This window comes from Chionomys nivalis, chromosome 7 (genome assembly GCF_950005125.1).
Source record: "Chionomys nivalis chromosome 7, mChiNiv1.1, whole genome shotgun sequence".
NCBI lineage: Eukaryota > Metazoa > Chordata > Mammalia > Rodentia > Cricetidae > Chionomys > Chionomys nivalis.
In genome coordinates this window covers 55,238,310-55,254,106 of record NC_080092.1, presented here as the reverse complement: position 1 = coordinate 55,254,106, position 15,797 = coordinate 55,238,310, and the positions used below count along the sequence as shown (strand labels likewise).

At 48.4% G+C, this 15,797-nt stretch overlaps 1 protein-coding gene across 9 annotated transcripts in view; it reads left to right on the top strand.

Annotated features, from left to right (window-relative positions):
• Positions 1-15,797, top strand: part of Rap1gap2 (RAP1 GTPase activating protein 2) — a 227,075-nt gene that overhangs the window by 157,560 nt on the left and 53,718 nt on the right. For all 9 annotated transcript variants that reach the window (XR_009057365.1, XR_009057364.1, XR_009057363.1 and 6 more), the window contains 4 exons: positions 10,633-10,668; positions 14,185-14,229; positions 15,103-15,135; positions 15,485-15,697. Coding sequence is in view for 6 of the 9 variants with exons in the window: in XM_057773533.1 (XP_057629516.1) it covers positions 10,633-10,668; positions 14,185-14,229; positions 15,103-15,135; positions 15,485-15,697 (327 nt within the window). In the remaining 3 variants the exon portion in view is untranslated. The remainder of the gene's footprint in view (positions 1-10,632; positions 10,669-14,184; positions 14,230-15,102; positions 15,136-15,484; positions 15,698-15,797) is intronic.

Below are 15,797 nucleotides of genomic sequence, written 5' to 3'. Positions count from 1 at the left end.
CTCTGGACTATCTATCTAAAATCTAGATTAACTCTAGCAATTTCAAGGAATCAGTCCAAGCCCACTCCAAGGGCTAAGATTTCGTTTCCACAGTTTGCTTCCTTCTTGCCTTTTTCAGAAGAGCTTTTAGTTATATATTCAGCACTGATTTCTTGAACACATGATACTAGGCACAAGAATGAGGCTGAGGCAACCAGGTCCTGGTCCTCCATCCCTACTGTCCTGTGCATAGGGACTTCTGAAGCAGCAATGGTGAGGGACGGCATGGTCATGGTGTACTTGATACTCAGGTAGCCATGGGGTACACCTGTCGCTTTGTAAATGTGTGTGTGTTCTGCTGTCTGGCTCTCCGAGATTTGTATAACCTATTGACAAAACTCCCAGACTCTTTTCTTTTATGTGTATATGTATATGGGGTATGTATATGTATAAGTAGTGTGTGTGTTTGTGTATACACCCATGTGTGTTCTTGGGTGCATATATGAATGTGGGTGCAAGTGTGTGTGTGTGTGTGATGTGTGTGGTGTGTGTGTATGTGTGTGCACACATGTGCATGCACACATGTATATGTGCAGAGACTAGGAGTTGGAGTCCAGTGTCTTGTTCAGTTACTCTTCACCTTACATATTTGGACCAGGTCTTTCACTTGGATATTGAGCTCACCATTTGGCTAGTCTAGTTAGCCAGCTTGCTTTGAGACCCCCTCCCATATGTTTGGGGTTACGGGCAGACCACCCTACCCACTCTGCATTTATGTAGACTCCAGGGGTCTGAACCCCAGTCCTCACACTTGTGTGGCAGGTACTTTTACCCATTGAGTCGTATCCCTAGCCCTCTTCTTTCTGTTTGCTTTTAAAAGATGTCCCTCTTTCTGGAGACCAGAACCCGCTCTGTCACTGGGCACTGGGCACCCAGCATTTCTGCTTTATTGTCGCAGGACCTGTGTGGATTCACAACATTGCCTCACTTACCTTTGGGGTTTTTCTTTGCCATTGCCTGTGCCTTTGCTCCTGCAGTCTGTGCCTGGACTGGGAGTACAGAACTAAGGAGGCCTGGGCTGTGGTCACTGAGTCAGTGCTGGGTGCTGGACTATGCTGTGTCCACACTGGCTCATGTAGTTCTGGCCAGTCCATTCTGAGGTACCAGGTCCTGCTCTGTGAACTGCGCATGTGTTTGGAGTATGTTCATTCCTGAGAGAGGAGTGTAGCAAGGCCGCGCAAACACCCCTCTTCCAGCAGAGGAGTGGTGGAGCAGAGCCCAGAGCTGGGGCCCGTTGCTCAACGGGCACATGCTGAGTAGGCAGGTGGGTGGCAGAGGGCACCATTTCTCCAAGTGGGATGAGAGGGGGAATGTTGGTAGAGGTCCCACAGGCTAGGGAACATAAAAAGAGAAAAATAAATTGACAGACTGTCTGCAGGAAGCAACCATGCCAATGTAGGGCTTCCCTGGGCTGAGGGAGGCTGGCAGGTGGGAAGGGCACAAAGGGGTAAAATGGTCTGCCTCCATCGTCTTCTGCAGTTAGACCCATGGGATCTGCAGCCACAGACTTAGCTCACCATGGGTCAAGAATGTTCAAATGGATCTGGTAGTGTGTGCCTGTAATCCCAGCTGAACAGGAGACAGGGCAGGAGGATCACAAAGCCAAGCTATAGAATGAGTTCAAGGCTAAATCTTAGCTGAACAGGAGACAGGGCAGGAGGATCACAAAGCCAAGCTGTAGAATGAGTTCAAGGCTAACTCAGGCTACTGAGTAGCGAGACTCTGTATCCAAATAAAATCTATTAAACACTTGGGATAGGTAGTAGAGAGCTTGCTTGGCATGTGCAAGACTGTAGGTTCACACACACACACACACACACACACACACACACACACAGTGCAAGAGCATGTGTCTGTATTGATCACATACATATGTCCCTTTCCATTTACATAACATTTAAATTGCATTAGATATTATGAATAATGCAGAACGGATTTAAAGTACATGGGAGGACATGTGTAGATTGTATGTAAATGCTATGACATTTCATATAAAGGCCTTGAACATCCGTGGATTTGGTATCTGTAGAGGGAACAACTGTCTCATACAAATGCCATCTTCCATCCATCATTTCCTCTTATTCACTCCCTGGGCAGCCGGGAACCGGCAAGAGAGAGCTCAGGCATGATTTCTTGAGATTTCCTAAATCCAAATGGCTCCCTGTAGTTCCAGTCCATGCTTGTTCCTGCTCTCTCCACCCTCCTCCAGCATTACCGTCCCCAAGGACTCTCTTTGCCCTCCAGAGGGGAGACCAGACTGTTTCTATATTGGGAGGTGAAGAGGACAGAGATTGAACAGGATGGAACCCTGGGGCCCAGCCTGTGACTTTCCTGGCTGGGCTGGTTGTCTGATTATTTCATGGCCTAGTTGACTGGCTGCGAAAGCAGAACCCAGAGGGAAAGGCTGGTCACTGCTTTGATTTGGGTGGCAACAGTTGTTGCTAATAATAAAATAGATAGCTGAGCTGACTCTGCTATTGGATGACATTCCTCAGTGAAATCCAGGGGGCTGCTTTCCGGGTGGAAGGAGGCCCCCTTCCTAAGGATGCCCCAGCCAGGTCTTCCTTCTATCCTACAGGATAAACAGGAAAATACTAGGCAGTCTGTGAGCATTTATGGGGTTGCATGCCCTTGAGTGGGTGGAATATTCTCAGACAGATGAGGGTAGGTCCAAATGGCTGCGTTGTAGTTCCAGGCTGCCCTGAGTCACCTTGCTTCTGGGTGGAAAGGGAGACCTGCTCCTTGCCAACGATGGAATCGTCCCATTGGAAAGTTCAGCGAGTCACTGAGAAGTTGGGCCAGCACCGTGCAGGCCAGCTTGCATTGCCTGGTTTCTGCTCCTGAGTGTTGTCCATGAAGGAATCTTCCACCTGGTGTGTTACTCACAGCCGAGGGTGAATCACGGCTCTTCTTAGCTTCCATGCCAGCCCTAGGGCCATGGGGCACTTGTCTGCAACAGTCATCCAGAAATACCATCTGTGGGGAGACTACCGGAGTCATGAAATGCAAAGTATATCCCGGAGCTGCTAGAATGTCTCTCAGCAAGGGAAAGTGTGTTCCACCAGCTTCCTGATAGTCCTGCCTATAACCGCTGTGTGCTGGGCATGTGCTGGGGAACAGGTTCTGGCTGGGTGCTAAGACTCTAGGAGGCTAAGCATTATTTGGCTCAGTTTTCAGTGGAGGAAATCGAGAGAGTAGCATACAGCATTATCACACACTGGGTAGCAACATCGTGGATGTTTCCCAGATTTGGACTCTGCTGCCTCCTCTCTTTCTGCTGTAACCAACCCTCTGGCTTGCAGAAGGAGCCCTAGTCCTGGTGTTCGGAGTCTCTCAGGTCTAGGTCCCAGCTGCCCCTTCCATTCGACGTTAAAGATGTTTGATCCAGAGGTCTCAGTCCATCATCCTCTGCTCATCAAATGCTTGTATTTCTTTCCTTTCCCTCCCTGGCCACATAGTTCCTGGTGCCTGAGCCCTGTGTGCTCTGCGTTCCTCTCTGACAGCCTTTTCTATTTATCTTGTAAGGTCAGCCTGGATCCTGGGTTTTGTTGGAGTCGTTCCTAATGTGTTGATTTTACAGCTGTATGTGTGTTTGTGTGTGTAGGCTAGAGTTCTCCATCAGGTGTGTCTTCTTCAGTTGCTTCTCTAGTTTTATTTTTTTTGAGACACAGTCTCTCCAGGTGGCTAGCTAGCTATCCAGCATGCCTCTGGGGTACACGTCTCTCTCCCCAGTGCTGAGATTATAGGCACACTGCTGCAGAACCTCCCTTTTTACATGGATGCTTGGGATTTAAATTCAGATCCCCACATTATTGATTGGGCCACCTTCCCTGGACTACATCCATATATTCTTTTGTAGTTCTCTGTTCAAGAGGTAGAACCCAATCCCCTGTCCATCAAGTGTGTGCCGGATTTCCTATTCATTGCTTCCGATAATAGGACAATGTGGGGTGATGGTTGTATGATTTCAGATTGAATGGTGCGGGATGACACAGCTGCTTCTGTGTGTCCCCTCTCCTGTGTCACTCGCTCTGGGAGAACATAGCCGTCACATGCTGAGGACACTTAAGCAGGTCGTGGAGAGGCCCCTGTGATGAAGTGTACCCTTCTGTTGATGTTCATGTGGGTGTACCAGCAATTATATTCTCACCGCATGCCGTGTTGACTCCTGAACGCTACGTAAATGATTTGGGAGCACCAAGTTCTGGAGTCATTTATTACACAGCAGGGGAGAAGTGCACTTGGTGTCTCAGTATCAGAAGGGCTTCATGCCTCCTCTGAACAATGTGGACTGGTCATCTGCAACATAACCCTGCATAGCTATGTCTCAGAGTGAAGACCAGGTTCCTGGGAATCTGGATCCTGCCTGGTATTTCCAGCATCCTGCCCATGTCTTGAAGGTGTTTCGTCAGTTGGGGTTCAGTGATCCTTAGGAGGGAACTGTGGAAGAGGTTTTTGATTACCAGCTAGATAAGCAGGGGTGAGCTGGGTTGAGGGGTGACTCAGAGAAGCATCTAAGTCAATGATATACAGAGCGAAGTGTGTAGTTGAGGATAGGTTGGCTTGAATCCAGGGCTTTCTCTAATCTCCAAACACCATGTGACTTGTGTCTCTGGAACTCCTTGTTAGGAAACTGGGGGGTGGACCTGAAGCTGGGTTTGGGGGAAGCAAAAAAAAAAAGCCTTCCAGAGCATCCACATATATGTCAAATATGTGTTAAAACCTAGATTACATGTAAAAAGTAGTTTATAAACGTTCTGAAGAGCAAAACACCGAAGATCTCATCTGGGCCTCTGTCTCCCAAGATGCTTCTGGATGGATGCTCATCCTCAGACCTGCCCGTCCATGCAGACACCAGTTTATGTTTAACTGAAAGGGAGGGACTGCCTTCCTTTCTCTTTTCCAGTGTGTTACCCCCACCTAGCAGTGCACTGTGAATATGTGTGGGCAGAATTCCCAAAGATTTCTCTCGTGGGACCTTTTCTTTTTTGAGATAGGGTCTCCTGTATCCTAGGCTGGCCTTGCACTCATTGTGAGGATGACGCTGAACTCTTGGTCCTCCTGCCTCCACCTCCTAAGTGCTCCACCTTGCCCACCCTTGTGGACTGTGGCTATATGGGCATGCTTTTTTCATCATTTGCTCCCCCCTCTGGGAACTCCCCCTCTTTCCTTTTTCTTTTTTCTTTCTTTTTAAACCTGTAAGCACCCCTTGGTGCCTGTCGTGCAGTTGCTCATATATCTTCTTAGGATCACCTAGAACAGCTTTATTGGTCCAAAAACCATGTGAACATTTTTGAGACTTTGGATACTGAGCACAAAATTGTCCTCTAGAAAGATCACCCCAGCTACAAAAGCCCATACGGATCCTGTGTTCAGCACTCCGTATCTCCACCAACGCTGGCCAACATGATAGATGAACAACGTTGTCTTATTATTCACCATGTCTGTTCCTTTAGTGACTAGGAAACCGGGCACCCATCCCGCTGCTTTGTGGTCAGTTTCTGTTTCTCCTTTAGTGGATGCTTTAGGTCCTCTGAGATCTTTCTGATTTTCTCGCTGAAATCATTTGTGTGAGTGATACGGCTCTGTCGTGTGAAGCAGCCCCATCCGCCCTTCTCGATATGGCTGCTTTTTGATAGTTTGAGGTCATTTGTTTTCTATGCATCTATATAGGTTCTTTTATTTTCTTTAAATATAAAAGTGAGATCATCTTCAATGCTGTGTCCTGACTTGCTTTCCTCCACAACTTAATGAATCTGGAAGAATGTTTTACACAAACAGTGTGAACTGTCTCTTTCTTTTTGGATCACTGTGTAGGGTTTAAAAATATCTCTCTTGAGATAATTCATATGCCACAATCTTGCCCATTTAAGGTGTACAACTTAATGTTTTTGGAACATCCACGAAGTTGTGCAGCCCTTGCTACAGTGAGCAATAGAAGGTTCTCGTCATTCTCAGAGACACACAGAGTCTTTTGCTTGTTGTCCCCTAGTCTTCCCGCCCTTCCTCCTTCAGCAGCTGCTAATCTGCTTTCTGTCCGCACAGGCACTCGTATCAGGGACACTACACTCACAGACTGGGTCTTCTACTATGTAGCTTTCCGTGTTTGTCTTTTTGCACTTACCGATAATCCTTCAAGATTCATCTATATGAGATCACAAATCAATACTTCTTTCCCTTGTATGACCGAATACCATCCCACTGTATCGCTATGTCACATTTTGCTTACCCATTCTCCAGGTGGACATTTGGAATTTTTAACCTTTTGGGAAGTGTAAAAACTGCTGCTGTGAGCATTGTGTACAAGTATTTGAGTCCCCGTTTTCAGTTTTTTTGGGTATACACACTGGAATAGAACTTCCGGGTCAGATGGCATCTCTATGTTTAATTTTTATTATTGAAAATAGATATTTTCATATAATAACTTTTCTTTTTTGCTGCAGGTTTTTTTTTTCTGTTTAGTCCTTGCTGGCATGGGACTTGCCATGTAAACCCCACTGGCCTTTCACTCACAGAGATCCTCCTGCCTTTGCCTCCTGAGCATTGGAATTAAAGGTGTGTGCCACCTTGCTTGGCTCCGTGTTTAACTTTTTTGAGGGATTAAAAGTTATTTTCCACAGTGTGTGTGTGGGTGTGTGCCCTACAAGCAAAACATGGGGCCCCAATGTCATCGTGTTTGTATTTACCCTTCTGTCTTTCTTTATTAATAATTATTATAATTAAAATTTAAAATTAATAAATAATAATAATGATTCTTGTCAGGAAGTGATGGTGCAGAGATTTAGTCCTAGCACTCAGGAAGCAGAGCCAGGAGAATCTCTCAGTTGGAGTTAGCCTGGTCTACAGAATGAATTTCAGGACACCCAGGGTTACACAGAGAAACAGTCTTGAAAAACCACACAAAAAGGAATTTAATTCTTTGAGAATTTCATACAATGTATTTTGATCATATTTGCCCCTGATCCTCCCCCTCAGTCCTCCCAGATTTTCCATCCCCCATCTTTTAATTGTGGCCACTTGAGCAATGTGAGTGGAGTCTCATTGTGGTTTTACTCTGTTATCTGACGGTTGGTGATGTGGAGTTTTGTCTCCCATGCTTACTGTCCACCTGTGTCTCTTCTCAGGGTAGGGGTATGTCTGTATAGACATTTGCTTTTTTACATATATGTATGTGTATATATTTGTATGTTTTTTGGATATGTGTATGTGGTGTAGAACCATGTTCACATATGTGTATACCTGCCTGTGGAGGCCCAAGGCTGATGTCTGCTATCTCCTTGATTGCTCTCCACTTTATGTATAGAGGAAGGGTGTCTCATTGAAGGGTCAGAGCTTATGAGTCAACTAGTCTAGCTGGCTTCAGGGATTCCCTGTCTCTGCCTCCTGTGTTCCACAGTTCCTGGAGGTCTCCACTGCCACTGGGCTTTTAGGTGGGATCTGGGGATTCAAAGTCTGTTCCTCGTGCTTGCACACTTGCCCTCAACCTGCGGAGCCCTCTCCCCAGCCCCACTTCCCTCTTTCTAAATGGAGTTATTTTATTATTATTATTGGGTTAGCTGTGTTCTTCTCATATTCCGTGTACGATCCCTTATCAGACACATGGCTAGCAAGTGAAGTCTCCTAATCTGGGGCTGTATTTTCACAGAGATATGAGAGCTGACATTCATTCTTATTTAAATATTTGGTGGCATGTGCAGTTGAAGCCATCTGTCCTGGGGCCTTTCTTTGAGGGTAATTTTTAAATCACTATTTGTTATATTTTTTTTTATGTTGATGGGAGCAAGCGGTAGGCTGCTTCCCGCCACCTGGCTAGCTTTACCTGAAAAAATTACACGGAAACTGTATTCCTTTAAACACTGCTTGGCCCATTAGTTTTAACCTCTCATTGGCTAACTCTTACATATTGATCTAACCCATTTCTAATATTCTGTGTAGCAGCACCACGAGCTGGCTTACCAGGAAAGATCTTTTTTTTTTTGATGATATTTTGGATAATTTTAATTTTTTTCTTTTTTTTTCTCTTTTTTTTTTGAAAAAAAAAATTTCTGCCTCCTCCCCGCCTCCCATTTCCCTCCCCGCCTCCCATTTCCCTCCCCCTCCTCCCGCCCCTCTCCCCCTCCCCCCACTCCTCTTCTCCTCCGTCTCCAGTCTGAAGATCAGTCAGGGTTCCCTGCCCTGTGGAAAGTGCAAGGTCCTCCCCCCTCCATCCAGGTCTAGGAAGGTGAACATCCAAACTGGCTAGGCTCCCACAAAGCCAGAACATGAAGTAGGATCAAAACCCCGTGCCATTGTCCTTGGCCTCTCATCAGCTCTCATTGTCCGCCATGTTCAGAGAGTCCGGTTTTATCCCATGCTTTTTCAGTCACAGTCCAGCTGGCCTTGATGAGCTCCCAATAGATCAGCCCCACTGTCTCAGTGAGTGGGTGCACCCCTCATGGTCCTGACTTCCTTGCTCATGATGGGGGGATCTTGGGGATATGGGATGATTGGGGATAAAGAAAGGTTGGATAGGGGAGCAGGGAAGCACATATCTTAGTTAAGGGTTAGCAAGAGACTTGAACCTGGAGTGGCTACCAGGTGCCCAGGGCAATGTCCCCAGTTAGTTCCTTGGGCAGCTGAGGATAGGGAACCTGAAATGATCCTATCCTATAGCCATACTGATGAATATCTTGCATATCACCATAGAACCTTCATCTAGCGATGGATGGAGATAGAGACAGAGACCCACACTGGAGCACCGGACTGAGCTCCCAAGGTCCCAGAAGGAGGAGAAGGAGGGAGAACCAGGAAAGATCTTAACCTGCGTCTGTGTCTGGTGGGAGAATCATGGCGACTGACTGACTCGGCTTCTTTCTCCCAGCATTCTGTTCTGTTTACTCCGCCTACCTAATTTTCTGTCCTATCAAAGGCCAAGCAGTTTCTGTATTAATTAACCAATGAAAGCAACAGATAAGATACAAGACCCACCTCCATCATTTTTAGACTTTCTGTTTCTTTCTGAGTCAGTTTTTGTACTTTGTGGTTTCATGTGAATCTGTCCATATCATGTAAGTTATTTAATTTTATTAGCATAAAGTTGTATACAGTATTTGCACTTTAGTCTATGGATTAAGCTTAGTCTAACCGTTTTTGGTAGGTTAGCATTGAGGTTGTTTTTGTTTTTTACTGTTACAATCAATGCGGTGATGAACATTTTTATGGGTGTTTGGCATAGGGTACATGTGTTAGGATATAGATTTTTTTAATTGGGTGTAGCTGCGGGGTCAGGAGTCTATTTAAATAAACACTGGCTCTTTCTGTCCTCTTGTCCCCTATCTTTATTGATTTGTGTAAGCTCTATGGTAGCCCCAGCGTCCTGGAGACTGGATCTAAAAGAATACTGTGCGGCTTATACTTAGAGTGAGTAGGAAGGCCAGACTTGGAGTTTGGTGCCTACTCTGTTCATGGGCGTTGGGTGTGGGTGCCCCAGGCCTACTCCTGTACGCTGATAATCAGGTTCCAGACTGTACATCCTGGATGACTGTAGGCTGCAGGCTTTCTGCCTCCTTAGGAGCCCTGCTTTTGTCTGACAGATGGTTGGCATCGGAAGCAGGAATGAGTCTCTCCAGGTGACTCTCCAGAAGTCTTTCCCATTGGTGGCTTCCTTCTGAAGGATTCCAAGGGCAGTGGGACCACAGGCTAGCTAGTTCACTGATACCTGCAGAGCCTGGGGAGTGTTGGGTGCCTCTGCCTGTGCATGAAGAACTGATGAAAACGTGTGTGTTCTCCTTCATCATTGTTAGCTTTTCTGTGTCATCTGGGGACTGTTTGCTCTGGGCAGTTATCACCTTACGATGCCAGGGTTCAGATGCGGGCAGTGGTGTTGGCTTGGTGAGTGGGGGGCTTCTAGGGGCTCCTGCGTTCCTTTAGCAGTTTCCTCGGCTTCCTTGTTCCTTTTTTCCCCCCTGGAGTTGACACAGGTGATTCCAAACTAGGCTAAAGGTCTGGAAAGGTGTTGTTGGAGCAGTTAAAAATAATTCCTCCTCGGACCTGGAGGCCCAGTCAAGGAAGTCTTGAGCTATGCTTCATCAACTCACTCTAGGTCTCAAAGCCATGCCTCAGAGACTGGGGCCACAGGGCCACATCAGGGTCAGGCTGGAGCAGCTGTGCATTTACTGGCTCTCTGTCAGGTCCTCAATGAGATTTTATGGGAGACAGAAAAGGCCATGGTGTCACAAATAGCAGAAAACTATGAGTGTTGGCCATGTTGGCCCTGCTGCTGGCTGGAAACATCCCAAACACCAATCTTGCTGTCTTCCCAGGCATTTTGGGGCCTTGGATTTTCTCTAAGGAACTGCATGACCTCCTTCCGCGAGGGCCTGCACTCTCTGGGACTGGTCATCAGCCGGGGCCTGTTTTATTTCTTCTTTGATTGCCTGGAGTGTTCTGGCCCTGCAGGCTTGCAAAGGCAAAAATCACATTAGCTTCTCTCTTGACCCAAATGAGTCTTGTCCCTGGGGAAGGAAGGCTGGGGCTCCGTTTCCAGAGGGTTGATGAGCGGGAGGCATTCTCAGCAGCCCTTCTTACTGACCCTTCCCCCCTTATGTCTTTTAGTCCGCTGAGTTTTTCGAGATGCTGGAGAAAATGCAGGTGAGTACCCCAAAATGGGTCAGCAGCCCATCCTCAGGTGTGAATGCTACGGTGCTGTGGACCTCAGTACCAGGAGGTATTGGAGGGAGAGGACCCTCAGGCCCAACAACTTAGGCCACTATGCTATTGAGTGGTACTGAAATTTTGGGTACCTTGGGACATGGAGGGCCAGCCCAGTATACCATTAACCCCTGGGATGTGGGGAAGGCTCAGAAGAGATGTCGACTCTGGAGTGAGTTGAAAAGGAACCCTTGAAAAGCAAGCCCCATCTAGAGGAGAGTTATGTGGCGTTGGGGAGGCAGAGCCATAAGTGAGATGCAGGTCTGAGTTCAAACCCTACATCTGCCAGGTACTGCACAACTGGCCTGCCATTTCCAAGTCACCAGAAACAAAGAAGAGTAAAAATACCCACTGACAAGGGTTGGAGATGGAATGAGATCCTCTCTGTAAAAGCCTGGAGGGCACCACATGAAGGTCAATGTTTGAAGAGCATTTGAGGGCCCTTGGTAATCACGGTCCATAGCTTCAGATCCCTCTCTGTGGGTTAAAGCAACTGTGGATACGAGCACTGGGGGGGAGTTTCCAGTTGAACTGAACATGTATAGATGTTATCTTTGCCATTTTCCCCTGGACAGAGCAGCAACACTGCTTGCTCAATGTCACGCTAGGGATTGTACGTCACCTAGAGATTGCTTGAAGGACACAGCAGGATGTGTGCAGGTTCTGTGCAGATGCTGTGACATTGAATATAAGACACTGAGTAGCTGGGGTGTTCATATCCACGTGTCCACCCCAGATTAGGGCTCACAGGAAGAGCTGTTCTGTTGTCCACACTGGTGTCAGCTGAGTTCTGGGCTCAGTTGCCAGGATTGTGATGCAGTGGTTGACCATGGTATACATATGTCAAGCGCTTCTCTGGGATCGTAGATTGAAGAGGCTGTTTTCTCCTCATGAGGTTTTCAGAACTGTGTATCTCACTGCTTTCCTGTCTCCATGTCACAGGGGAGAGCTGAAATAAAATGATGCTCGTTTCTACTCTAGAGGAGGACGATCTGCTTTATATTCTTCTTTTTAAAATATTTTTATCTCAGGAGGAAGGTTTGAAATAAGGGATTGGAAGCCCTGGGAGGAGGGGCAGAGCAACGGTCCAGCATGGTCCTGTGGTACAGAACAGAGGGCGCGGAAGGGAAGGATGTGTTAAGGGAGAGTAATTGTTAGTAGTTGTGCCATTACCATGAGATAAATTCTCCTCTGCACCCAGTAGTTTGTGGACTGCAAACTCATTTTCTCCTCATTTAGGGGAACTCATAATCTAGATGCGGAAAAGCTATGCCCTGTCAGGTAGCAGGAGACAGGGTATCATTAAGTGTTCAGTAGCAAAACAAAGCTGGGGAATCTCCCTGCTAGCCAGTGAGATCTCCGATCACTGGGAGGGGCTGGTGGTTCGCTTGCCTTCTCTGTGGTTACTCTCTCAGCCCACCCACCTCACCTGCAGCTAAAGTCCCTGCCTCCTCCCACAGAACCCAGCCCTGGGGACTCTTGAATTGCTCTGTTTGGAGAGGCTGCTGGGTTGGGCTTCCCAGCTATACTGGGAGCCTTTCTAGGGCAGGGGGCTTGTTTTCAGCCACTTGGTTATCTCAGAGACAGTGATGCCCAGCATGGCTTGCCAGCTGCACCTCAGTAGAGATGGTGGGGAGCAGAGTTGTGATGTGTAATACTTACCCATGGTGCACTGGGCACTGGCCCCTAGTGGACTCAGTTTCCAGCAACTGGGAGCAGCAGAGAGGGAGTGCGGCAGTGTGGCTGGACTCCACCTCAGGCATGGGTCTCATCTCTTTTCATCTTCCCATTGTGTAAACTGAGTCTTGGAAACCACATATGTGGTTGAGCCACTTTGGTAGTTCTGAAACACTAAAACTAGGATCCAAGACCCCCAATTCCAACCCAAGCCTAGGCATTTGAAGGAGGGTTTGGGGCAAATGCTTTGGAGTCTCCCAGCCCAGATTCAGGTCTGAACCTGATGTCCTCTAGCTGAGTGCCCTTGACCAAGTTATTTCCCTCTCTGAACTTCCATTTCTTCTCGGGGGCAGGGAGAAGGGAGCATAAGGGTAGTAGCAACTGGAGAGGGTAATGCTTGCGGGAGGAAGGGCCCGGCTGTGGATGGGGCTTCCTGGTAGGGGAGGAAGTGGAGTGGCAGTGAGGCTGGGAGAGGTTTGCACTCCTGCCCTGGGGACTGTTCCCAGACAGGGATGACTAACACAGGACAAACAAAACAGACTCTTGACATAACTTCCCCACCCACCCAGTGTGCCATCCTGGACAGGGTCTGTGGGGCCACCCAGGCAGTTTTCTGTGGGTGTGTGAGAAGCACCTGTCAGTGGGAGGGGCCTTCCCACACCCTCCTGAACAATGCTGGGGTATGACTCAGGCCAGCAGTCCAGAGAAACAGCATTAATGTCCACCTAGGGAGCAGGAGACCTGCTGTCCAGGGAGCAGGGCGTGTGATTGTATACCCAACTTCAGACACAGTTCCTAGTACTCACTGACTTAGTGCCCTTTGGCACACAGCCACCCCGCAGTCTCCTCACTGAAGAAAAGGTGTTTCGCGTTCGAAAGAAGCCACAGTGGTGCTCCCTTGGAGGGTCAGGGCCTTGCTAAGTCCCCTAGGGGGACTGCATCCCCCAGATGCCCTCCGGCTCATCCTCTCAGCTGATGCACTCTGTCTTGGGAAAGCCTTCTCTCTTGCACAGTCCAGCTAAGTCAGAACCCGACTAAGGCTGCTGGACAAGGGGCTGCTCCTGGAAGTGAATTTCCAGCAACTGCAGGCAAAGCCCTTTAATCCATCCTTGGTCCTTGGATCTGGAAGATGTAGATGGGGGCTTGAGTTCTAATCCTCATTCCACAAATGAGGAAGACTCCCTGGGTTACAGATAGAAAGCGCCTGACAGAATAAAGACCCGAAGGACCATACGTCCTGCCTGTTGTCCAAACACCCTTCCTCTAGGAAAAAGGTGGAGCTAGAAGGCAGGAAGACCAATGTGCTGGCTCCAACACCTGCAGATGTGGGTGCTCACCATTCCCACCCACAGCCCTACAGCCTTCAGGAAGGTTTTTGAGCACAGAGATGTTCATACTACCCCTCCTACACTAATTCTACCCACACGCTTTACTGTACACCGTCAGTGTTTGAAATCCATAGCCCATTACCCACTTTAACCTGCACCACAGGGTGAAAGGCACTGCCTTCGTTCCCACTTTATCGGTGAGAGCAAGAGTCATGCCAAGGAATTTGTGGCTTATTCCAGGTCACCAGGCTAGGAGGTGTCGGTGTTGGGATTTGAACACAGGTGATCTGGCTCAGGTCTTAACTGGCCAGTCCACACCCTCATCTGGGGTTGGTGTTGAGACCCACAACTGCCAAGTGTGGGAGGTGAAAGGCTCCAGTGCCTACCAGAGGCTCCTAACCATGCACAATGACCTCTGTTCACGCGGTTCCTCTCTTCCTTGTTTCCACAGGGGATCAAGCTTGAAGAGCAGAGGCCAGGACCCCAGAAGAACAAGGTGGGATAGGCAGTTGAGGCCGAGTGGCCAGGTGGAGCCAGGGAGAGGCCAGTGTGGGAAGAGGGCAGGTTGACCAGAGAGCGTGTTGAGCTCACTTGGCATACCCATCAGCTTTTCACCAGGAGCCTGTTAAGAACTGCACCCCATTAGACTCGTGGCTGGTGGGCGGCAGAGGGACCCTGGCTCAGTGTCTTAAGGCTGCTTCGAAGCAGCCTAGGTGGAGACTCTCAAATGGGACCCAAGGATTGGAGGCCTAGATTGACCCTCTTCTCGTTCTTTCTGTGCACCTACCTACACAGTGCTGAGGGTTGTTGTACTCTGGACTCTGATGGGCCACCATATATGAGCTTCAGGTTCTGTTTCTAAGGCCCAGTCACCTGAAAAAGATGGGGGAGGAACAGGGAGAGAGTAGGATTCTTCTTCTTCTTCTTTTTTTTTTTTTTTTCCATTTTTAATCCTAGTTGGCCAAGAATAATCGATCTCTTGATCCTTCTGCCTCTACCTCCAGAGGGCTGGGATTGCAGATGTGTGCCAGCTTGTCCAGCTACCCAGCTCTCTTTCTATCTCAGGCCCCTAGGATGACAAGATGTGGCACTGGGAGTGATCAGGGAATTCCTTTTGTGTGCTATGTCTTTGGTTGACTGGGTTTGCATTCAGGTCTATTGATCTGGAGGTGAGTTCAATCGCATGGGATGCCCAGTCCTTGGGGTTGCTTCTAGAAGGCTGACTTTGCTTCCTTGAAGCCCCGGAACATCCTACTAGGCCCCCCAACACATCTCTTCTCTAGACCTGGGTGAGGAACATGGAAACAGTAGTTAGATTGTTATGACCACTTGTGGAACTGATGGCAGTGTCCTGTGCTTTGTCTTGCAGGATGACTATATCCCCTACCCCAGCATTGAAGAGGTAGGAGGTCCAGACTGCACTACAGCCTACTGTGGATTTCTTCCTGAGGAGATCATGACCCTTCCCAGCCCCACATGGCAGAGAATCTTGACCCTAAGACTTTAGGGCCCAACACCCCTTCTTATCTGCATCTGTGACCAAAGCTTTTCTGAGGTTTAACTTGGGGGTTCTTGTATAGTCCATGTAAAACCCAGGGTCCCAGTGAATCTAGAGATGCCATGGGACATTATATGACTGCTCCTGGCTTCAGATACAAGGCCTTCCTCTTTGGAACAGTTCAGAGGTGGTGGGGTTCCTCTCCACTACAGTCCAGAGTAGATTTCAGGGCAAGAACTTCCTTTGTCCCCAGGTTGTGGAGAAGGGAGGCCCATATCCTCTGATCATCCTGCCCCAGTTTGGAGGCTACTGGATTGAGGACCCAGAGAATGTGGGTACTCCAACGTCACTGGGCAGCAGTGTTTATGAGGAGGAGGAAGAGGACAGCCTGAGCCCCAACACATTCGGCTACAAGCTTGAGTGCAGGGGTGAAGCCAGGGCCTACCGCAGGCACTTCCTGGGGAAGGTGAGTTCAGGGACCCTCCCCCCCAGAGTGGACCCTGCCCTGGGGAGGGTGGCGTGGATCATTTCCAGGGATCCTCTGTCTTCTCCGCCTCTTGTCTTTC